The 25,743-nt window shown below is 41.5% G+C and overlaps 1 protein-coding gene across 1 annotated transcript in view; it reads left to right on the forward strand.

Moving 5' to 3' along the window:
- TBL1X (transducin beta like 1 X-linked) overlaps nucleotides 1-25,743 on the forward strand; it is a 59,853-nt gene that overhangs the window by 22,175 nt on the left and 11,935 nt on the right. Inside the window, exons 4-8 of the mRNA XM_009949420.2 lie at nucleotides 5,042-5,174; nucleotides 13,661-13,802; nucleotides 23,535-23,598; nucleotides 23,702-23,799; nucleotides 25,357-25,417. Coding sequence (XP_009947722.1) covers nucleotides 5,042-5,174; nucleotides 13,661-13,802; nucleotides 23,535-23,598; nucleotides 23,702-23,799; nucleotides 25,357-25,417 — 498 coding nt within the window. The remainder of the gene's footprint in view (nucleotides 1-5,041; nucleotides 5,175-13,660; nucleotides 13,803-23,534; nucleotides 23,599-23,701; nucleotides 23,800-25,356; nucleotides 25,418-25,743) is intronic.

The raw sequence follows: 25,743 nt of genomic DNA on the forward strand, positions 1-25,743 counted from the left end.
CCAAATTCTTAAGGTAGGAGACTGATTAACTGAAACTAATACAGAACTGCTCAGACTTACTTCCTCCTGATCTGAATAAACCCACATAATATCATATTACTAAAAGGAAGGCCTTGCAGATCAGTTCAGATGTATGACCACACTCTAAGCCCTGATTTCTCAGATCTGCCATTTTATTATTAAAAAATAATAATTTGCAATTTTTAATAGAAAGATTTTCATGAAGAATTGCAGACCTTTCTTGGAGTGTTGAGAAGTCCTGTATGACTTAATATTATCCACTAGCTCTGTCTGGAGCAGGATGAAAGAACACGACACTGTGTTGTCCAGTAAGATTTCACAGAGGTAGGATACCTGTCAACCGATGAGATACACTACCAGACAGCAAATTTTGAAGCATTACTGTGGCTAAGCAGCCTACCAGGCAGACAAGTGAATTGAGCAGTGGCAATGGGAAGACAGAAAGTCCTCAAGGAGTAGCTGACAGCTGGCATGTGCTGTTGTCAGCTGCTGTTGTGCCAGTTGGTCATCCTGGGTGAAAAGGTAAGCTTGGCAGTTTAAGGAGAAGGAGGCTTTGGAGAGAAGCTGCTGAGAAATCCAGGGACAACTGACTCTGATCTGTGTTCCTCCCTTGCCTTGGGAGGTTTCTAATCTTTCTGTCTGAGGCATTCGGAGAATATCAGCAAGGTGGTGTAGAACAACTGCAGACAGTATTATACACAGGAGTTGCACACAGAACTGCAAAACTGGCAGTCTCACCCTTGAACAGACCTGTTTAAATGTCTAAGAGATCTGCCTCTGTAATTATCAGAAACCACTAGAAATAAAGACTGACAAATCCAGCTGGTAATTTACTGCATGGATCTGATTAACACTCTTACAACTGTATTTCCCTCTTTTGTGGTATAGTTAGAAAAATACAGTCACATTAATGAAACAAGAAGAGGGTCATACCCTTCCTTTTAATTGCTTGTGCGAGGCAAACTGTATATCCAGCCTTACCTTTTCCCTTATCACCATGTTCAGAGTCTGTTTAGTCTAGGATAGACTAAGATGAACGATCTGGCAAGAGCTTAGCTTAGGACAAAAGGTTTAGGATAGGATTGGACAAAAGTTTAGGACAGGATGTAAAATGGCTTAGATAAGGACAAAAGGTTTAGGATGGATAAGCAGAAGTTTAGGACTGCATGTAAGATGGCTAAGGTGACAGCTGCGAGACCTGCTGGGTAGAAAAGACTGCTGATAGGGGAAAGTGTGAGAAACTTCCCAAACCTTCATTTTCACTGTTGTTAGATTCCACAGAACTGGCATATACTGGGACGGATGTGGATAGTGTGCTAGTCCTTAGTCATAGCCTGGAATTCGCCCCTATATCAACCTGTCATAAAAAGGCAGGATGGGGGGAGCAGGTGAAAGACCTGTCTTTGGGAAGTTACCTAGTTTGCATTTATTCTGACATGGAGTTCTCCCTGACATTGTAAGTCTTACCCAAAAAAGTGTTAATATTTTTAATATAATATGATACATTTTTGTATGTGATGTTACCAATATAATATGATAGGGTGATTTGATTAAAGAAGAGACAGAAAAAAAACCTAACAATAACAACAGTTTGAGGTGCAGGTTCAAATACTAAATAAATAAAATCATTTCCTTCTCTTGCTGCTTCCTGAATAATGTTTTCAGCTTTGAGTCACTTTAAAAATTAGTAGGAAAAATAAAGATTGGCATGTAGAAATGGAGCCAAACTTAGGACTGTTTTCCAACTCAAATATTTTTAGTGTCATTTGTTTCGTTATATTTGCAAGGGTTGGCGTGGGTTTAAGAAAAATAAAGCTCTGGAAAAAAGATTCAGCCTAGTTCCTTTATTGCAACTACAGCCGTAAAGAACCAACGTCAGGTTGACAGAAAGGCCTGTCAAAGATTTAAGTAAAAACCCCACATTTTCTGTGAAAAGATGGGGTTAGCACTGGTAAGATATTAAAAATGTATCTTTTTTTAATTTGGAGGAAATAGAGGTAATATTACTCACTGGTATGTTAGAATTATTTCGTTTTTAAAACTTAATCGTAATAGTTTGGGGGAATATGACTTTTAATGTCCAGTGATTTGGGATTTTTAATACGTTTGAGGAAAAAGATTAGAAGAATGTAGCGTAGACTTAACCAAAGATCTTCTAGCCTTTAGAAAATTATTTATGTTAACATTTGGGCAGGGTCCTCCACTATATGACCTGTAGACTTAAGTTTTTCACCTATGAGGGTCTGTTGCACTTGGTAGAACTGCCCTCTTTTTCAGAGTCCCCCTCAGAGGCGTTCTTTGTGCAAATGAGATCTTATCCAAGAGCTTTCTGCTCTGAAGATGCTTTTAAAAAAAAAGCCTATTCTTGATGATTACTGCATCTTACTTAACTATTTATTCTCATTCCCCATGCACACACTGTAGCTGCATCCATACGAGAACCAAATTTTCAGATGAGGTCAGATCTCACAAGAGCTCATGCTGTTTAAGGAACTCAGCACTCTTATGAGGATGCCATCTTGTGCTCAGGGGTTTCTGCAGTTTTTTGTTGTTATAATCGTATCTGTTTTATATTGCTAGTGTCTGTTTGAATCTGAGAGGAGCCTGAAGCAGGATTGCAGAAGCATGAACTGTCCTGTTTGTTCAGTGGGGCATTTTGGGTTTTGTGCTTAACAGTAACACTCTAAATATGAACTTTCCTGACTACTGATGAAAATAGGAAGAAAACACATACAATGTGTTCTGAAAGACTCCTCATCTTTCCCTCCCTTTTCTCCTGAACCACCAAAGCTGTAGTGTCAAAATCATTACTGAAAGACAACAGAAAATAATCCTGCAGGTATTTCATTGCTCCCAGAGGACAATCAGTTTTGCATGTACTAATGCAGGTATCAGCCAGTCACACAGCATAACTATTTGTGGTTTTATTCACAGCAGTTAATAACGTTCAAAGTGTGTATCTAGGTTCCTCCATCTGGCCATGTAGAAACGAAAAATATTTCTAACTATCAGATGGCCTTGCTCTGATAGCACCTTCTGACTCTGGGACCTTGGAGTAATGCTGCTTCCAAGCTGTCATTCGGTTTTAGCAGCTCTTCCTTTAGAGCCACGCAGGTAACAGCAGGATCATATGTGGTAAGAGCAGCATCTCATTTAAATTTTTCAAACTAAAACGCTTGAAAGATCTTCTTGGTTTAGCCCCAGCTTCCAGCTCACACTGTGAACGGGACATATGAATGCATAACCATTACCATGCTGCTGTTTTTCTTATGAAAATATGGTTTAAACCTGGTGATTCTGTGCTGTGCCGAGAAATAGAGGATTACGAGTTCTAGACTCATATCTTCTGGTGGGTTTTAATAGTGTTTTGCACTTCATTGCCCTGATTGCTCAGAATATCGTATCAAAAGTTCCCAGCTGCAAGTGTGAGCCTAAATCTCAACTACTAGTGTATCTTGACAGTATTAATTTTAGTAGTTATACACACAGGGAATTATCAAGGGCAGTGCTTAACATGGGGCCTCAGCATAGGTGTAGATTCTACGTAGTATGTTTAGTTTTATGCAAAAGGTCCGTAGGTAATAAACGTAGCTAAAAAAACAGATATTTTGAGTTAGAAATGTGAGCTGTGAAACTACTGTTAGTTGTTTTCTAATTTTGATGCTCAGTTGCATGCAACTCATTGAATTACATGTGGATTCCATGCCTTCTGTGGCATAGATATGGCACAGACATAGTTAATAGGGTACCTAAGCAAACATACAAGAAGTGCTACTTGTGTGACTCAGCATAAATTAGCCCCAGCAAAACAGGGTATTTGAAAGCCTGAGTAAGGGTAGAAATGTGGAGATCTTCCTTCCAGTGGCAGCTGTGCAACGTCACAATCTGTTTTGCCAGCCGATGGGCAATAACAGCTCAGCAGAGCTTGAGTATCTGGGCAGATGGCTGATTTTAAATGCCATAAACACGTGGCAATAGAGGAGCATAATTGCTCCACTTGCAAGCCTGTCGATTAAAGAATGACTAACTAAAAGACATAACCCGGAAAGAGAACTTGCATTTTGGTCAATCAGAGCAGATCAGCTGGCCAAGGCATTGATTAGTTAACATGAGGCTGCCTTTCCCCCAGCCTGCCAGCTATGCGCTCCTGGATGTGCTTTTTGCGAAATGGGCCACGCTTGTGTGCAACACCTGGTGTCTGCTGTTTCAGCTACCTGCCTTCAGTTGGTGTCTTGTTCGCAGAGGGTAATAATCTTGCATTGCTGCCAGGAAGTGTAGTTTGAGCTGAATGAGGAAGATTTATACTGAAGCAATGAAAATCTGGAGTGAAAACATTGTTCGTGATGCAGATTGGAATGAATTGCTGCCGCTAAGAGAAATTCATCATTTTTAATTCACTTTTTTTTTCCTTAAGGAAATAAAAGAGCTTTAAAAACAAAGTTACTTAGACTGCGGTCTAAAGAACCCCAGAATTACAGTGTGCAGGATAAGTATATTTATGTCTCAGTTTGGTACCTTTGCTTGTATTATGATGTCCTTGAGAAGGTGATCACTCACCATTTCCCTGCCATGCTCAGGGAATGAGGCCCTTACTCAGTATATTCTTCATCTGTGAGTAGCACACATATTACTTACAGGACACTGTTTAAGAAAACTTCTGTTGCTTTTTTAAAAGAACAGCATAAAGCTTTCTCAAATGTGGCAATCTGCTATTTTAATAAATCTGTAAGAATTTTTCAATGAAGCCAGCTTCAAAAAAAACCTAACTAAAATAAGTGCTAACTATTTTTGGAAGAAAAGCTATGTGCATTTATACAAAATATTTTGGAAAGCTCTACATTTTGAGGAAATACCATAAATTTGAATCATCATAGGGAAGAAAATAGAGTAATATGGTCAGTGACACTTTATTTACAGTGTATACGTTGCTGTAAGCTTTAGGCCATGGGTAGCCAGCTTCTTTTTAAAGCAGACCTAACAGCATCTTGCAGACTACTTATTCTGATATATCTCCTTACAGATAATCATTCAAAGCCAATGGAAATTGACGGGGATGTTGAAATTCCTCCTAACAAAGCAACAGTCCTTCGGGGCCATGAATCAGAGGTGTTCATCTGTGCCTGGAACCCTGTCAGTGACCTGCTAGCATCTGGGTAAGACCATCACTGAAACCAGCTGCTGCAATTAGAGTGTATTTAGAGATGCAAGAACTTGCGAGTGTGTCCTAGAGATGAACGAGTATGCTCTTCACTGTTTTTTCAGCCTGCAACTGTTTTTTTCAGCAGTACTGTACCTATGTAGCAGTTAAGTCATTATAAGGTGACGCAGAATACGAAGCTTTTGCACATCTCAGATGTGTGCTCTGTGGCCCTGGATAGACATAAATAATTTTTTTAGGTTTTTTAGAAGAACCATGGATAATTTTCACGAGTATTTGAAGTTTATGTGATCTGCTCCTACTGCTGTTAGTTAATGGTTCACATTGGGAGGTCTTTGGCTATGTCTGCATTAGCCTGGTACACAAACAGGAGTAGATCTGTAGAGCAAAACTATTGTGTGAGGCCCTTATGTCGCCGCTGTTTGTATGGGATGGAAGGGGGGGTTCAGGCTGGACCAAGTTTTGTCCGAGGAGCTGAACATTAAGGAGTGGTTTGAGGCCATGTTTTCGTTTAGCGTCATTGGAAAGGAGTCTAGTTTGTGTTCTGCAGGACTGCTCAGCAATGACAACCAAAAAAGCATGGTAGGTGGGACAGTCACGAGACTGACTTACAAAAAGCACTTTTGAACCAAACAAAAATGTTAATGTAAACATACCCCAAGAGCTATATACAGACACTGTTGGAACCTGTGTTCGTTCATGCTTAAAGTTAAACCTTAAAATGAAAGCTAAATTTAAGAAGTCTAGCTGATAATGTGGAGGAAAGTTGATATCAGTTAGAGGACATAAATGGTTCTTCATCACTTGAAGTTGCTTAGCCGTATCAGAACACATTTCTTACAAGGAAGAGGAGAGTCCTTATTTTATTTCCAACTTTTTGCAAGATATCAGAATAGTCTTCTTACTTTGTTGACTTAATACATGAAAACAAGGAATTAGAATGCAAATGGGAAAGGATAAATGGGAAAAACAAATGCCAGGTTGGATAAACAGCACAAGATCTCTAAGAGAGTGAAGACAAGTTTCCAAAGAATCATTTCAGACAACAGACTGGATTTTTAGAAAACAGAATCTTGCTGAATATGCTTCATTTCCGGAATTGTCCAGGCCTGACAATACTTTTCGCATCTGTAGCACTAAATATCTTCACATATTAATTTTAAACAGATATAGTGGTGGAATTTGAAAAAACTAAATGTAGGGTTTGGGGATGAAAAACTTTTTTCCATAGGCTCAGTGGGTCTTCTGGTTTGTGATAGGGTCACTGGGTGATGGCATGATACCGACAAGAGCAGTAAGAGCAGCCATGCTCCTGTACCATGCATTTGCTGTATTTTCTGCTAACTGCATTCCTCTACCCACTCAGTTTTCTACTGTCTCAGGCAATGTTGCTTGGCAGTATTACTTATCCCTAGCAAATGATTACTGTTAGGAAGGGAAGTCTTGATCTTTAAGGTCAGTCTCCAGTTAAAATAGGCAAGTATGAAACAATTATCTGAAACAGATTGTCTTCTTCCCAGCATACAGTTGAGCGAGCCATAAAAAGATTTATTTAATGTATAAATAAATAAAAATTAGGATTGACAAATGTGGAAGAACTGTAGCATATGGTATTCATTGTCCCAGCCCAACTCTGAGAGGATGTTTTCAAGGAAAAAAAGTGAATCAAGGGAAGGCAAAGAATCTGTGATGTACAGGAAATGTTACTGCCTACAGAATGATTTATGAATCAGCATCAAATAATCCTGAATGAACGTGCTCCTGTACTACTACTCTAATTTTTCAATGTATGCCTAAGGGCTTTGACTACCCATAAATGTTAGATCATGGCCTAATAGTGAAGAAAACCTCAAAAACTAAAAATAATTTAGTTAACCTCATTAAATTGTTTTCATGGTGGTTTCTTATTAAAGATGAAAATCCAAAGAAGGTTTCCTAAAATCTGGAAGAGCTTTCCCATAGTGGGGACAAACTTAATTAGAATTTCATGAGCTGTCTTGAGATCAATAGCTCTCATATGTAGGATCATTCAAATGTAGGGACTGTATTTGTTGATACCATAGATCTCCTTTAGCCATGTCATCCTAAACAATACACTTTTTAATAGTAAACTTATCCATTATGGTATTTATTTGAATTCTATGGAGAGCAGTCTGCAGGTGATCAGTTAGCACACCCCCATTATTATCTAAAGGAAAATTGGTGGGGAGAAAGGATACCATACAGAATTATTCTTTAGGGTCACCTGGTGGCGCCTGAGATGAAGTGAAGATGCTGCTTTATTCTGGAGAATATCTGCACAGCTGAAATTAGGCATCTACTCAAGTGCTCTGTCCCTCTGCAGGTACCTACATCTCTCAACTCATTACATAGGGAGTTAAAGACTCCTAAGGGTAGGTGCTCGGACCTCATCTGTTGGCTTTAGCATTGATAACTGCTTCCCAGTGTCTGACTCACCTCTCTGCCAGTGCTTGCCATACTGGACTGCTTCCCTAGGATCTGTGGTTCACAGTCCTAGCATGCATAGTTTAAACGGTGGACACTTTAATAAACCCGAGTGTGTACTTCAGTGACCAAGGAACCAACCAGTGGGTGTTTAACTTTGATGTGAGGTGCTAAGCACTGGTAGATGGGTCGCTGGGACAGTGGGATCTTAGGCAGCTTCAGGTAAACAAGGAGGACAATAATCAGAACCATCAGTCGGGTGGCTAAGATAGAGGAGTACCCTCGTACTGTCCCTTCCATTAAGCTTTACGTTTCAGTGTAACAGGTCTCTCCTAAGCATTGCTACTGGTTTTGGAAGCACGTAAATAAATACATGCATGGTTAGAAAGTACAGTCAGGTGCTGTGTCTCCTGCAGACTAATGGCAATGCCATGAAAATGCAAATAATTCAGATCCACGTGCATCTCGATCAGATTTTATGTGGTGCGGTTAGCCTTCAGATAATGCAGCAGCGAGTGCCTGCTGAGGCTTACGTGACTGAAATGGCATAGAATGCACAGAAGAAAATGAAACTGAAGGACGAGAGCTGAGTGACTGATTATGCCATTGCACAAAGAAGCATTTGAGATGTCTGGTATAATAATAGTGTAAGCTATCATCTACAGGAAAATTATATGTTACAGCACCAATTAAACAAGGGGGAGAGATTCCCCAAGATCTACAGTATGCTGCAGTTCTGTTTGTCCTTTACGAAGTAATGCTTCAAAAAAGAAAACCACGGTTAGTCTGATGTGTGAACACCAAATTGTAAGATTCTATAATAGCCATATTGTGCTGCCCAGTCCATAGTTTTCTTCTGGTTTCCCATCTGCCTGATTGTACCCATCTGCTGCTTCTTAAAAAATACGTATAAAAAACTAACTATTAAGTGAAGGAAATAACACATTTGTTGTGTTTGTAAAGTGCCTAGCACAATCGAATCTCAATTCATGGCAAAGTATTTTCTTCAAGCCTTGTTATACAAACAATACATTTTTCTAACAATTAGCGGTAGTTTAGGCAGCAACCTGATGTAATCTTCAAAGCACTGAAAGAATATAATGCAGGTTCGCAACCTAATCTGAAGCAAGCTGTGTAAGGGGATTTGTTTGTAGAATGAATTACCTGGAACTAGAGCATTGGTCTCCAGGTTTGGTGAGTATCCCACTGATAGAAAGGGATTTTGATATTTGATGTCCCATCTACTCAATTGCTATGATTTTCACGTTGTGAAGACTAGAACAGGAATATATACTCTCTGGACTTTGCAAAAAACCAAACAGTGGAGACAGGAATTTCTCTGATCAAATAGCCAGAAAAAATACATTCTGCAGCTGCTCTTCCTCCTCCACCACACCCATAACGCTTAAAGTGAAGGATGGAGGAGACTAGAGATACCAGTAAAGGCTATCAAAGGCACGACTGTCACTAGATACCTATGAGAAGAATGCTTAGATGTTATGAACAGAAGCATTGTAATAGTACAGTAAAGTGAATACATAAAGCCATGAGGATTAATTACCCATTATGAAGGAAATCCACATTCCAAAGGAAATAATGCTTATAGTGTTTTGGACAGGTTAAGAGAGGAAAAAAAAAAAAAAAAGTAGGTGCTTGGCTAAATCTCAAGATTTGTCCGTTCCCAGCCATAATTCCAATTTTGCTCTTAGAAGCCCATTGTCCTTCTCTTCAAAGACTGTTTTCTTCCATGAGATATCTTTCAATATCTAGGTTTTAATTTTATGACACATGTAAATTCTTACAGATGGTTATGTTCCCTGGGTAATGCAGAAACCCATTACAGCTACATCCACATTAGTAAACTAACCATGCCTGGGAATATTCCTAGGCACTGAGGCCAACTGGCACAGAAAAGCCAGTGTCTGTGCTAGCAAACTGTCCTTGCTGCCAAACAAACTCCACATTGGGAATTGTCTCTGGACTTTGTAACCACCAAGCCATGCCCAGGAGTTACTCAGAGACAACATCAGGGCCCCAACAGGAGTGCTAATTAAAACAGGCCAAAATCTGGCCAGGGAATAACCCATCAGTTTGCTAGCATAGGTCATCATGGTCTGGTGACCCAGAGTGTTCCTGAACATGCTTGAATTTCCCACTATAGAAGTTCATGAACTGGGAGTGTCAAGGCTGTTAGAGCCTTGAACTCAAAAAGCTTTTCCTGTTGAATTTAAGATGTTTTTGTCAGCATGTTCAACTGCTGCTTCCAAGAGCGTGCTCTGTTCTTTAACGTCCAGCCATGCCCTTCAAGTAATTCTCATAGCCATGAAGCAGAGGGACCTGGCCTCATTCCCAAAACCCAACAGTAGGTTTCTTTGCTTGTCTTTGCTGATCTATACCTGCCTCTTTCACACAGGGGAACTTTGTCTCTTGCAAAGTGCCCTATGCACCTTCACTCCCTAGTCAGCAAAATAATTAGCCATAAAAGCCATTGCTCAAGGTCTTTCAGTTATGGCTGTGTTTCTCAGAAGCAAGAAAGGATTTTTCTAGGCCGTCTCCTGTCATCATCTCTGGGTTTTATATAATTCTTTGAGTTACTGTATTCCTCATATCAGTGGTTTAGGATCCACTGTGAATTACCTTTTTGAATAATCCTTGGAATTACTGGGTTGAGGGGGTTGATTTCACACGACACCGCCCTAGTCAGTGCCAGGTGTTGATTCTGCTGACTCTAAGTGCTTATTCATTAGCAGGTGAGTTTATTGGGGCCAGTTTCCTCATTGCATCAAATCCATTAATGCAAAGCGGTCAGCTGTTAGGTGAGGTCTACTTGAGTAACTTTTGCAGGGAACAATGTTGTAGAATCAGTGGGACAGTGATCTCCCTCTGGGTACCTCCGAGGCACTTCCCTCTACTGACTGCCTAGGAAGTGTGAGCGCTTATTTTTAGAGACCTGCTTTATTAAAGGAAAGTTAGATGTGTAAATTACAAGGAGGAGTTTCCTTCCCTTTATGCTTTTAACAATCTCTTTTAAAATAAAATAATAAAAAGTCCAACATGTTCGAGCCAGAAGTACTAAATTCACGTTAGCAATATTGCATATCAAAATAACAGTGATTATAAGACTTGCACCTGAACACGAGAAATACCAAGGGTCAACAACCATCTTGCAAATTTCTTTACCCAACTGCATCTGTTTTAACCTCTGTGCTGACAGTTACAGAATGGAGATTTTATGTGTCACAAATAAAATTCTGCAAACATTTGTACACCTTGATTCATGATTATACCGGGTCTGGAAAGCATGAAATAAAATTCTTTCAGAACTTGCCTTCCTAAAATTTGGCAGTACTCTACCATAGTGCAGAACAGTATATACCTATTACTCAAGTGTTCATGACTTGCATGATGGAATGAGCTGCTTTATCATGCAGATAGAAGTGCTTCTGTGGGCTAAGGAGATTAAATATCTTTCTGAATTGTGCTTGAACTGTGGTCCTTTAATAAGGCAGGGTTCACTGAATCATTCAACAGAAATCAGAATACTTTCCAGAGCAGAGAATACTCTTTTTTTTTTTTTTCCCAGCAACAAAAGGGAAGACACATAAATACCCCTGCCACACACTGGTAGGCTTATAAAGCCTCTCTGCAGGGACACATAATAGCTTATGTAGCCTTAGGAAGAAGAAAATGGAAAAAAACAAAATTAAAATACTGGAAAATAAGATTGCCCGAGCATTGCCAGAAAACTGACTAAATAAAACTGTTGAAAAACAAAACATGACCCTTTTAGAAGCAGCAAATAGGATATTGTGTTTGATAGCAAAGTGACTGAGTACTTTATTCACGTGGTCCAATAACATACCGGATGATTACAATGAGGGCAGGACTGGCCCAGAGTCTTATATAGCAGAGAAGCCAGCACTGAGGGAATTTCCTACTTAGCATGTTAACCAATAGCCCAAGCCTATGAAGGACATAGGTTCCTCTTATTGTAAATTATCACAACTGAAAATGTTCCTTAACTTCTGAGCCTCATGATTTTCTAGCCAACGTGTGCAAAACTGTTGTTGAATTTTCCGGACCACTGAAGAAATAAGTGAGCTATATTACAGTCACAGCTCTTGTATGGTGGCAGTTATTTCTTAATCACTAACATGAAAGATATGTGCCAAAAATTAAAGAATGGTTGTATCTTGTGGTCAGGCTGTCAAAGCCCTGGCCAGCCATCACGTCTCAGCTTGACACGAAGGATTCAGAGGAGATGGGGGCAGATTCCCCAGGCATGCCATGACCCAGCAGAGCTCAGAGCCACAGATATAGGCAGAGAGGTTTTTGATTTTACAGTTGAAGTGTTGTTCGTGTAAAATTTGATTAAATTATTGGTAAAATAACACACAAAGATCGATCAAGTCCAATACTTGGTTTGTCAATATTTGCCATGTCAAGTGTTTAAAATTTGCCTGGTATGTTTAGTATAAATAACTAAATTGTTTTATTAGTAGACCAGAAGAAAACTTAATATTCTCTTGCAATGGATTTCCTTTTCAGTAAAACATAACTTATCAAACCAAAAATAAATCTTGGGTTTTCAGTCTTTGAAGAAAGACTTTTTGTCCTTGATAGTGTATAGGAAAGGAAGTTCTCGTCATTACTTTTAAAAAAAGGAAAAGCTCAACAATGAAATTTCATCTAGACTGTATGAATTCTTGGAAACAGATATCCTAACTGTGCTCCAAGATACTCACTGCATGTAAACGAAAATTACCCTCTGGACAAAACAAGCAGTCCAGGGTACTTTGATTGTTTGGTTGTTGTTGTTGTTACTGATTGTTTTTAAAAAAAAGTGGCGGGGGGGGTGGGCAAGAGACAAATTCCAATAAACTAGAAACCATAATATCTTCCACCCTGTTGCAAATACATTTCTGACCTCAGAGACATTTTTCATTGGAAGAAAGATTTATGCAAAGTGAAAATAAATACATTTTTTATAAGCAGGTTGTGATAAACTTTTCGCTTCCTCCTCACAACTTTTTCTAGACAAAATCAGGGTTTCAGCCTGCAATAAAAAGATCTCCCTAGAAAACATTCAGTCCGTAAAATAGATTAAAATCTTGAAGCCGTCTCTGTCTTGCTCTAGTACGTCAATAGTTACTTTTGCCGCATTTTTGGACAACATGAGCTGAGCAGCCAAGCTACAGACAGCAAAGGACCTGTAGACATTAATTTTAAAAACGAAATTAAAATTAATTTTAAAAATCAATTTAAATTACCCTTATACTTTCCTAATGTTTGGGTTCTGTGGCATGATTTAATGCTGAGAGGCTGTTTTGTAAATAGCTTCTGTCAGAGGCTATGTTCTGGTCTGTCCTGAACAGAAGTACCTAATGAAAGGGCCACGGCCAAATTAAATCAGCCTTAAGTTCACCTCCTGCTCCTGCAGTAGCTGTCAGAGGAACCCAAGCAGGACCAGGGAGCCGGCACCACAGCACCTTTGTCACACTGCTAGAGGTCCCCTTCCCCAAGGCTGCTGCCCAGGTGACACTCTGCACCTCTGCAGGTCCTGTCCCCGCTGTGTTCGGAGCCTGCCACAGCGCAGGGGGGAACACCGGGGACTGGGCGGCCTTTGGAGCTAATGGGACTGTGCACACTTGTTATGGGAGGCATAGCCTTCGTGTTTCAGTCATTATTGGGACCTCCACGACGTTGTGTTTGTGATGTTGAGTTGCCCCAGACTACCTCACTTAGGATGACAGCAACTTCAGGTATGAAGTGCAAAATATAGAGAGCAAGCAAATGTATTTTAGGTCAAACTTTTCTGAATAAAGCAAGTGGTGATGTGGGTTCAGATGATATATATAATTTAAATATGTGTTAGCATTTTTTTAAAAGTTTACAGAGTGCAGGAAGGGTTGGAAAGAAAAATTACTTTTTAAAGGCTGTGGTGCTCTCTCAATGAAAACAGAAATAGAAGTTTTTGCATTGTTTGCTTGGTCAACACCCAGAGGAGTTTTCAACTCTGCACAATTGCTTTTATAGATCCGGAGACTCAACGGCCAGAATATGGAATCTCAATGAAAACAGCAACAGCGGTTCCACTCAACTAGTTTTGAGGCACTGCATAAGAGAAGGAGGACACGATGTCCCCAGCAATAAGGATGTGACTTCATTGGACTGGAATGTAAGCTCACTTCTAAGACTCTGCATGGGTTTTAACTGTCTAAATTTAATTCAGAGCCAATTACAGCTGCTGCTCCATATCTTTTATATCTGAGGTGACCAAAAGCTCTGTCCTAACCTACTGACCTCCTGTTTCAAATACTCATAATAGGCTGAACTTTCCCCTATGCGCTATAATTTTCCAGGACTGTTGCCATCTTCAAGCTTAATAATGATGTATTTATATCTATTTTAGGAGCCTGGGTAAAAATAAACTTAGCTGACTTTAAGAACAAAGATTAAACAAGCAATCTATGTAGTAATGAAGCCTGATTAATAATGTATTTGCATCTCATAGTTACTTTATTTTGGCATGTAAGGAGATACAAGCACCAGCGAAGCTTTTTCTGAGGTTGGACTGTCGTCTCTCATTTGAATTATGCTGCGCATAGCAAAACGTGTTCACGATATAGTCTTTATCTTTATCCACAGTAGGAGCATGTGAAGTCATTTTGTCTTTACCTACCCACCTTCTGCGTGGAACTGTCTTGCCTGATCCCTTTTTTACTTTCAACCTGCAAAACCTTCTATCTTAGATAATATGGTCCTGCACAGAGAGGATTGAAGTGAGCAGAGAGGACACATACTGTTAAGAAACCTCAGTGGCTGGGCAGTGTCTATGGGCAGCTTTAAGGCTGCTTCGTGTCTCCTTTCTGCCACCGAGCATCATAATAAGAACTTACAAGACCTTGCAGGAACCTTAATTAGATTTGAGATCACTTGTATTCTGTCTGTTTTGCTGATATTAGTACAGGCAGAGTGATCACATTACTCTTGTTTTCATAGGAAAACAGATTAAAAATTAAGTACCAGAAAGGATGCTCAGCAGTCACGTACAGTCTCAGTTGCTGGCCAGAGACCAGGATTTGATTAATCTTTACTGCAATATTATTGTCCTTCAGGTGAGCTAGGTGCTTCACAAAAGTAAAAGTAAGGGCGCTGCACCAATCAGCTTCCCCTGTGTATTTTGTATTTGACGCATTGAAAGAAGTTGGTGAATAGTACAGAAAGCACAGGTAGGTCAACAAAGCAAATAAAGATAAAACCCAAGCATGTTCATTACTTGTTTCATGTGGATATCACAGTGAAGAAAAATAGCCAGGAAAAACTGAATTGAGAAGAAGGAAAAGAGTAATTTAAAGAAGAAAATATGCAGACATGCAGAACTGTTAGGAAGAAAGTTGTCCAAAACATATAGGGCATCCTCTAGTATTTCTTGTAGTAGTTCTTTACCTTTCCAGACTTACATTGTGCTAGTACCTAATGTAAGGAAATGTTCCAAATTTAAACACTTGAAGTGCTTCCACCTTACTTGGAGTTTTCTGAAGAATGCGAATTGCCACCAACAAATTTGGATAAACCGTTTATCTAGTCCCTGAGCTTTCCTTCCCTTTTCTCTTTTTGCTCTTATCACTTTGTTCTCATCAGTGGTCCGGATAAGTGTATATCACAGTGAAGTTGGCTTAGGTTTTTATATTTCCCCCCATACATCATTATGCATTTGAGTGAAATCACAAGTGCTCTGACTCACTGTTTTTAGAGGGTTGGAGTAGACATATGTTTTAAAGTATTGTTTTATGCTTTTTCCTGATTTTCTATTCATGATGCTAGAATTGCCATCTGCCTTTATTGTTTATTTAAAACCACAATGTTAATCATATTTCACTGAAATTTTCACACTGATGATATTAAATTGGCTCTTTTCTGGTTTATGTGATTTATGTTATAATAAGAAAGGTTATTTCTAGAGGCCCTTTTCAGATCATGTCCTTTGGTACCAAGGGTAGGATTCATCTCCCTTAGATTTAGCCATCTGAACTAATCATCTGGACTCCCTCTTAAGTCAGCAGAAACAGAGACGCATGCCTTTGTGCTGGTCTGGGCAGAGTCTAAAGCAAGCGGGAACATGAATTACACTCCAGAGGTGGGTGATGCTGTTAGTTATAGAGGGAGACTAGGTTATTTTCTTAAACTAACTCCTTTCTTCTGGATGTCTGGAGGTAAATGGGGTAAATCTCACTCCTTATCCAGATGCTGAAATGTTTAAAGACTAAATGACCAGCTCCAACAGTACCCATCTCACCAGCCTGCGGAGTCAAGTTCCCTTTTAATTATTCTCATTCTGGCCCAATAACTAGCATCATTGGCTGCACAGGAGATATGCTTCAGTGAAGGGCTGCCTCCAGCAGAGTATGTGTAATTTGCTGATTACAATTCTTACATTTTTTTTCTCCTAATTGGGACCCATGAATCCAACTTTTCTCAGGCTACCCGTCATGGTACTGTGCCTCTGAGTATGTGCGGGAGTCTGTATTCAGACAAGCAGGAAGCAAATTCTTGGTGGTAGATAGCATTCAAGGTGTGTCCTGGTTTCAGCTGGGACAGAGTTAATTTTCTTTCTAGTAGCTGGTACAGTGCTGTGGTTTGGATTTAGTATGAGAAGAATGTTGCTAACCTGCTGATGTTTTAGTTGTTGCTAAGTAGTGCTTATCCTGAGTCAAGGATTTTTCAGTTTCCCGTTCTCTGCCAGCACGGAGGTGCACAAGAAGCTGGGAGGGAGTATGGCCAGGACAGCTGACCCAAACTCACCAAAGGGATATTCCATACCATAGGACATCATGCTCAGTACATAAACTGGGGGGAGTTGGCCAGGAGGGGCCAACATCAGTCAGCGGGTGGTGAGCAATTGTATTGTGCATCACTTGTTTTGTATATTCTAGTAGTAGTAGTACTACTAGTACTATTTTCCCTCCTTTTCTGTCCTATTAAACAGTCTTTATCTCAACCCATGAGTTTTACCTTTTTTTTTTCCAATTCTGTCCCACATCCCACTGTGGGGGAGGCAGTGAGCGAGCAGCTGTGTGGTGCTTAATTGGTGGCTGGGGTTAAACCACGACAGTCCTTTTTGGCACCCAACGTGGGGCTCAAAGGGTTGAGGTAATGACAGATCTGACCAGAGCGTGTTAAAATAAAATTTGTTACATAAGCATTCATTATATTAGTTTAATAATCGCTGGTCACAATGTTGATTTATTAGCTCTTAGGGTTGTGGCACTCGTTCTTAGAGTTGTGTTATGTTAGCACCTCACTTGCTGTATATAGTCCCTGGGCTGCTGCTTATCATCCATGGCAGGTGGATTAAGGTTCTCACTTTGCTGTACTATGTAACACTGGCTTATGGTATGATAAAATTATTGGTCGTGGGACTAATCCAGTATTTGTACTCAGCGTTGCCATCATTTCCATACTTAGGGAGCCATCTCGGAAACTATTAATAATTACACTCTTTACCTTTTCTCAGAGAGCAAATCTGCAGGGGATACATCTCCCTCCACCTTGCCCTTCTCCTCCAGGCTAGTTAAAATAGCTCTTGAGAGTTTTGAATATCTGTGGGATGGTCCTGTTGCTGGGTACCAGCATGTTCCTGAATGTGGTTCGGGTCTCGTTTAGGGTTAAACAACTGTTTAAGAGTACCACCCAGATAATCATGGGTGGCATGGCATGTGGGAGAATATGAGCAGGTATCTAGAGAACTTCTCACCTCCAATGGTTTGGAACTTCCCTCCCTAACAGCTACAGGACCCTGATAAAGTGATAGAATATTTGAAAGGAAAATGCTGTGGCTATTCCAAAGAGGCAGAATTCACCACACTGTGCTGGGTCCTGGCCATTATCTACCAAACACTGCTCGATATTATGCAGCACCCTCAGGGGGAACGGAGGGAAAACAGCCCGACAGGCACTGCGGCTGTTCCAACCCTCATGACAAGCACTGGAGCTACCCCAACCGCAGCAACAGGCACTGCAGCTGAACCAGAGAACCAGCCCATGCTGGTATCAGTCACCCCTATACAGAAGAAATCAGCAAAAAAATCAGTTCGCTTAGTGAGGGGTGAAGGTGAACCAGGGTCATCACAAGAACAGGAGGAAGAGGCAGAACCAGAGGTAATCACCTGATCCCTATCTTGACAGATTTCAGACGTCGTCCAGATGAGCACATTGTTACCTGGCTGCTCCGAAGCTGGGATAACGAGGCCAGTAGCTTGGAATTAGAGGGTAGGGAAGCCAAGCAGCTGGGATCCCTCCCTGTCTAGGGAAGGGGTCGTTGACAAGGTGATTGGAAAAAAGACACAAGCCCTCAGCCTCTGGAGGCGACTTCTGTCAGTTGTAAGGGCAAGGCATCCCTTAAAGGAAGATGTTGTATGTCATCCAGGCAAGTGGACCACCGTGGAAGATGGTTTATTGTGACCCCGACAACACACAGTTACCCACAGATCCAGATGAAGTCCGATGCACATGGCCCATATGGCGGAAGTCTGTACGGAGCGCACCATCATCACATGCCAATGGCAGTAATTGATTGGAAAGACGAAGAGGGACCACCAGTGAATGAATTGGCTGGTCAACTCCGGCAGTACAAAGAAAGTTTTTCTTCCTTCCTTATCTCGGCTGTGGAGAAACTGCCAGACATAATAGCTGAGAAACTGTCCTGGGAGTTCCAGCAATTCAAAGAGGATATGTTCTACTCCCGACTCATACGGGCCCATATATCAGCTATTAGCAGTAAGCGTTCCTCTGCTCGAGAGAGAGTACAGAAGGTACACACCCTGAGCCACACCACTACCACCACACAGGTTTTACCTCTGTGACCACGGAGAGGACATGAGGGAGCGGGATGGAAAATCTGCCTCAACCGTAGAGGCACGGGTACGTGAGTTGCAAGGAAAAACAATCCCAAAAGCCAGGAGAAATGCTGCTCTGGTTTCCAGCAGGCAGTTCCCCAGACAGGGTAGAAGGGCTGATCTCACTTCTGATCCTCTTGAAGTGACTTCTAATTCGTTTTTACAAAAAGTGAGTAACGAATGCTATTAGGATTAGAGGGGTCCTACCTTCAGCCAGGGGGAGGAAAGGGACAATTGAGTTTGTTGGACCATGTGGATTTGATGGCCTGGCATGTCAGACCCACAGGTGTATAAGGCTATAGTGGACACCGGTGCACAGTGTACCCTGATGCCATCAAGCAGAGGGGCAGAACCCATCTATTTCTGGAGGGACAGGGGGATCCCAACAGCTAACTGTAGTGGAAGCTGAGGTGAGTCTAACAGGGAGTGAGTGGCATAAACACCCCATTGTGACTGGCCCAGAGGCCCTGCACGTCCTTGGCGTAGACTGCCTCAGAAGAGGGTATCTTAAGGACCAAAAGGGGTACTGGTGGGCCTTTGGTATAGCTGCCTTGGAGGTGGAGGAAATTAAACAGCTGTCTACCTTGCCTGGTCTCTCTAAGGACCCTTCTGTTGGGGGGTTGCTGAGGGTCGAAGAACAGCAGGTGCCAATCGCTACCACAGTGGTGCACTGGAGTCAATATTGCACCAGCCGAGACTCCCTGATTCCCATCCGTAAGCTGATCCGTCAACTGGAGAGCCAGGGAGTGATCAGCAAAACTCGTTCACCCTTTAACGGTCCCATATGGCCAATGTGAAAATCTAATGGCAAGTGGAGACTAACAGTAGATTGTCATGGCCTGAGTGAAATCACGCTGCTGCTGGTTGCTGACCGTGCCAGACATGCTAGAACTTCAATACAAACTGGAGTCGAAGGCAGCCAAGTGGCACGTCACTATTGGTATCGCTAATGCATTTTTCTCGATCCCTTTGGCAGCAGACTGCAGGCTACAGTTTGCTTTCACTTGGAGGGGCATCCAGTACACCTGGAATCGACTGCCCCAGGGGTGGAAACTCAGCCCCACCATTTGCCATGGACTGATCCAAACTACACTGGAACAGGGTGAAGCTCCAGAACACTTGCAAAACATTGATGACATCATCATATGGGGCAACAGAGCAGAAGAAGTTTCTGAGAAAAGGAAGAAAATAATCCAAATCCTTCTGAAAGCTGGTTTTGCCATAAAACAAGGAAAGGCCAAGGGACCTGTGCAGGAGTTCCAGTTTTTAGAAATAAAATGGCAAGATGGGCATCACCAAATTCCAATGGATGTGATAAACAAGATAGCAGCCATGTCTCCACCAACTAGCAAAAAGGAAACACAAGCTTTCTTAGGCGTTGTGGGAGGATGCATGTCCCAGATTACAGTCTGATTGTAAGCCCTTTCTATCAAGTGACATGGAAGAAGAATTATTTCAGATGGGGCCCTGAACAACGACAAGCCTTTGAACAACTTAAACGGAAGATTGTTCATGCAGTAGCACATGGGCCAGTCCAGACAGCACAAGATGTTAGAAATGTGCTGTAGACCACAGCCAGGGAGAATGGCCCTACGTGGAGTCTGTGGCAGAAAGCACCTGGGGAGACCCAAGACCAACCCCTAGGGTTTTGGAGTCGAGGATACAGAGGATCCGAGGGCTGCTGTACTCCAGCTGAAGAAGAGATAATGGCAGCGTATGAAGGCGTTCAAACTGCATTGGAAGTGGCTGATACTGAAACCTTGGGCTCCTCTTAGCACCGCGATCGCTGGTGCTGGGCTGGATGTTCAAAGGGGAGGTCTTCTCTGCACGCCGTGCAACTGATGCCATGTGGAGTAAGTGGGTCACACTGATCACACAATAGGAATCCCAAGTCGCCCAGGAATTTTGGAAGTGATCATGGACTGGCCAGAAGGCGAAGGTTTTGGAATATCACCAGAGGAAAAGGTGACGTGATGAAGAGGCCCCACTGTATAATAAACTACCAGAAAATGAGAGGCGATAATGCCCTGTTTACTGGTGGATCCTGTCATGTGGGAAAATATCGGAGGTGGAAGGCTGCTGTATGGAGTCCTATATGACAGGTTGCAGAAACTGCTGAAGGACGAGGTGCATCGAGTCAGTTTGCAGAGCTGAAAGCCATCCAGTTGGTTTTAGATATTGCTGAACGAGAAAAGTGGCCAGTGCTCTGTCTCTATACCGATTCATGGATGGTGGCAAATGCCCTGAGGGGGTGGTTGCAGCAATGGAAGCAGAGTAACTGGCAGCACAGAGGCAAGCCCATCTGGGCTGCTGAATTATGGCAAGTAAGATATTGCTGGTCAGGTAGAGAACCTGGTTGTGAAAGTACGTCACATAGATGCCCATATACCTAAGAGTTGGGCCACTGAAGAACATCAAAACAACCAGCAGGTGGATCAGGTTGCTGAGACTGAAGTGGCTCATGTGGATCTGGATTGACAACATAAGGGTGAATTATTCATAGCTTGGTGGGCCCACAACACCTCAGGCCACCAAGGAAGAGATGCAACATATACGTGGGCTCATGATTGAGGTGCGGACTTGACCATGAACACTGTTGCACAGGTTATCCATGAGTGTGAAATTTGCACTGCAGTTAAGTAAGCTAAGCAGTTAAAGCCTCTGTGGTATGTAGGGTGACAGCTGAAATATAAATACGGGAAGGCCTGGCAGATTGACTATATCACACTCCCACAAACTGGCCAAGGCAAGCGCCGTGTGCTTACAATGGTGGAAGCAACTACCAGATGGCTGGAAACATACCCCATGGCCCGTGCCACCACCTGGAACACTGTCCTGAGCCTTGAAAAACACGTTTTATGTGACACAGCATCCCAGAAAGGATTGGTTCAGACAACGGGACTCGTTCCTGAAACAACCTCATAGACACCTGGGCCAAAGAGCCATGGCATTGAGTGTCAGTATCACGTCCCCTGTCATGCACCAGCCTCTGGGAACATCAAGCGATAACAATGACTGTTAAACGCTACACTGAGAGCAGTGGGTGGTAGAACCTTCAAACATTGGGACACACATTTAGCAAAGGCTACCTGGTTAGTTAACACTAGAGCATCTACTAATCGAGCTGGCCCTGCCCAATCAAAACTTTTACGTACTGTAAAAGGAGATGAAGTCCCCATAGTACACACAAAGAATATGTTAGGGAAGGCAGTCTGGGTCACTCCTGCCTCAGGCAAAGGCAAACCTATCCATGGGATTGCTTTCATGCAAGGACCTGGGTGCATCTGGTGGGTGATGTGGAAGGTCAGGAACGTCCAAAGTGTACCTCAAGGGGATTTGACTTTGGGTAAGAATAGCCAGTGAATTAAATTGTGTGATGTTAATTGCTATATAACCCTGCCACTGTGTGTCATCACTACTGTAGTTGTTACATGCTGTATCAATGAATGGTATTACAGTAAGAATCAGGCAGATTAATGAATAAATTTTGATAAAACCAAGTGAAGCAAAGTAGTGATGGAACCAGAACTGACTTGGGCATGCAACAGTCCAATACTACACACCATCCTCCTGCTGCACCAGATGTTGCCTGCCGGCCACACCGCACCAAAGCCCAATCCTGCTCTGCTGACTGAGCGGACTTTGCATGATCCCTCCTGCCCAGATAGACTGTTAGAGAATTGCAGAGTGGTTTGGGTTGGAAGGGACTTTAAAGATCACCTAGTTCCAGCCCCGCTGCCATGGGCATGGACACCTTGCCCTGGACCAGGTTGCTCAAAGCCCCATCCAAGCCGACCTTGAACAGAACCTGGCCTTATGACAGATAAAGCCCAAAATCAAGGACTAAATGAACTCAACAGACATTTTAAAGGGACTCTTAAAAGGACATTTTAAAGGCCCATAGACTAAGGGAATATCTGTTTGTACATATATCAAGAGACAGGAAAGGTGGTGGTGGTGATTAACTGGAATGTATTGGAAGTGTGAGAATTAAGTATGATGTAAATGGTATAGAATAAGGGGTGGATATTGTCCTGGTTTTGGCTGGGGCAGAGTTAGTTTTCTTTCTAGTAGCTAGTACAGTGCTGTGTTTTGGATTGAGAAGTGTGAGGAGAATGTTGCTAACACGCTGATGTTGGAATTGTTGCTAAGTAGTGCTTGTCCTAAGTCAAGGATATTTCTGTTTCCCATGCTCTGCCAGTGAGGAGGTACACAAGAATCTGGGAGGGAGCGTGGCCAGGACAGCTGACCCGAACTAGCCAAAGGGATATCCCACACCATAGGACATCATGCTCAGTACATAAACTGGGAGGGGTTGGCTGGAGGGTGCCGACCATGACTCGGGGATTTGGCTGGGCATCAGTCAGCAGGTGGTGAGCAGTTGTATTGTGCATCGCTTATTTTGTATATTCTTCTATTATTATTACTAAATTATTCTCATCATCATCATCATCATCATGATTATTTTCTCTTCTATTAAACTCCCCACTGAGGAGGGGGAGTTAGCAAGCAGCTTCATGGTGCTTAATTGCCAGCTGGGGTTAAACCACGACAAGGTGTTAACCGTGAGTGTAGGTGGCTTAGGTGTTTAGGCCCTCGTTTCAAGTATAGGTGCCTGAATTTCACTGAACTGGGATTTAGTCAGGATTTGGGTTATCTGTTGATGTTTTAGATGCTCTTTATGTCTAAGAAGTAGTAGTATCTGTTCGTTATCTGGAAGAATCCCATAGATGTTTTATATCTTGTTTTCTTTTTCTAATCCTTTTGATTAAGTGACACTTATCTGATGGTGTAGCCCAGTATTTCACAGTGTGTTAAAGGGGTTTATTTCCTCATTGCTGTCTGCAGTAATAACCTCTAGTTTAAATCATAGTATAATCTCTCTCAATGTGTGGGCTCAGATTTCCCATAAATCACAATGCACAAACCTTAAAAAAGAAAGGAAAAAAAAACGTTGTTTGAAACAGATTTCAGCTAGTACCAACCTTTGCCATTTTTATATATTCCAACAGAGTGATGGAACACTATTGGCTACAGGCTCGTATGATGGTTTTGCAAGAATATGGACAGAAGATGGTAAGTCAAACAACATTTATTGTTATTAAGCGTCAAACAGCAGTGAACTGTAATTTGGCTAATTTGTGAACAAATTTTAATATTAAACTTTTCTTTATTCCAGGTAACCTTTCAAGCACCTTAGGTCAACATAAAGGTCCCATATTTGCCCTGAAATGGAACAAAAAGGGGAATTATATTTTAAGTGCTGGTGTTGATAAAGTGAGTTTTAAAAATACATTATTCTAACGTATAAATGTGCTGACTCAGTGAGCTTGCGCTGCTGAATTCCATAAGATTGTTTACTTCTCCAGGCATCCTGCAGAGTTTACTTTTCTTTAATGTGTTTTAGTGCATGTTGATTACTTTTTTGAGGCTGCATAAATGTGTGCTGTTTTTATGTAAAAGATTCTGCTTTAAAAAACAATCCCCATTTGCCCCCTGCATAAAATTGCATCTTAAATGTGTCTCAGTTAAGGAAGTAACTGCTTCCAGTACTTACACTTGTAGTTTTATCAACTAACTGTTTCCAGGAAGGAAGTGATCTTAAAGTTACTGCACCTTTTAGCTTATCTAATTATGGAAATTGTAATCGAATAAAATATATATGGCTTCCTATGCAAATATGAAAAAAAATGGCATTTCTGAACTCAAAATCAAGCAGAACGTAGTAGCTACAGCTGAGTGCATATTAGAGATTAAAGTGAACAGATGACTGATGACGATGAGGACGAATCCATTAAAACTGAAACTGGAAAGTACGCAGCATTCATCTTGCCTAACTTTCAATGTCTGAAAATCAGATGTGTATGTCATCCTTGGCTTCCTTTATAAAATTTGGAGAGAAAAATGGCACTTCCAAGTGATGGGTTGCATGGCCTGTGTTACAGTGAGATGCACTGACAGTGCTTCTCTCCAGCAACTGACAGAGGGAGTCTAGGGAAACCAGCTCAGGCTTGTACATCTGATTTGTAGGCTAGATGAAGCGCTATATTTTCACACAGTTGTGAAAATGGAAACTTCGTTTTAGTCGTTTTAATACTGGCTTATATTCAGCTACACTTGTCTCCCAGTGGTAGTTCCATTATTCTGGCAAACTCACCTTCCAAATAACAGCAGTGATTCTTTAGATGATCTGTTATCAGCAAGATGAGGCATTCTTAATTTATTTTCTGGAAGCGTATACTCCCAATAAATTGACAATTCACTCAGAAGGTGGTATTGAGCTCTACAGGGGAGTTGCTTACATGTGCTGTGAGTATGGATTAAACCTCTGGTAAGCAAATTACACTTTAGTCGGTCCCACCACAGTGACAAGGTGTGATATATGTACTCTGCTGCTAGATAAACATTTCACCTGGTGGTTTAATTGTTAGAAATGCAGGATCACGTAGTTTTGGAATAGAGTTCGACTTGCATCTTTGAAAAGGGGAAAACGTCTTCTTTGAAGAAAGTAACTGAAACAGCTGTAACAAAATGCCTATTAAAAATGCGTAGTGCTGTCTTCTAGCATTATTCAGAGAAAATATGCCCATTCTTAGTAGTTATATTACTTCCTCTGTAGGCGTGATACTTCTTTATCTACACTTAGATTATTATTCTGTAATATTTGGAAGTGATTTCTTGTTTTTTCAGCTGTTCAGCACACAAGGCTCTCTGCAGTCAGTAATTTTATCAGTCAATCTCTTAGAATTGCTCCTCAGTGAGGGTGCTTTCTGTTTATTTTCTCTGAGCTGAACAGTCACTAATCTTTTTTTTCCCCCCTTCCTTTGGATGCAGACAACAATAATTTGGGATGCTCACACAGGAGAAGCTAAACAGCAGTTTCCTTTCCATTCAGGTAATTTCTGCATAACTGTTGTTAGTAAAATGAAATGCAGTTTTTAATTTTGTCTGCGTAATTTATCCTTTTGTAAAAATCTAACTGCCAGAGAGAAGTTTGAACCAAGTTCTTTGTGCTTTAACTGTCCTGACCATCATGGTTTCTGGGTTTATTCTTTTTCCAGAAAGATAGGGTTCTGTGAGAATCAGCTTTGAAAGTCAAACTGATTCTAGGAGAGGGTTCATACACCAGCCATGTCTACCTAGCTGAATGATTCTGTAGTTATCTCTGTGCTTGAGCAGTACCAAGTGGTGACTTATGAAGAGACTTTTCAATGAAGGTGT

The sequence above is a fragment of the Leptosomus discolor genome, chromosome 1, assembly GCF_034619465.1.
Source record: "Leptosomus discolor isolate bLepDis1 chromosome 1, bLepDis1.hap2, whole genome shotgun sequence".
Taxonomy (NCBI): domain Eukaryota; kingdom Metazoa; phylum Chordata; class Aves; order Leptosomiformes; family Leptosomidae; genus Leptosomus; species Leptosomus discolor.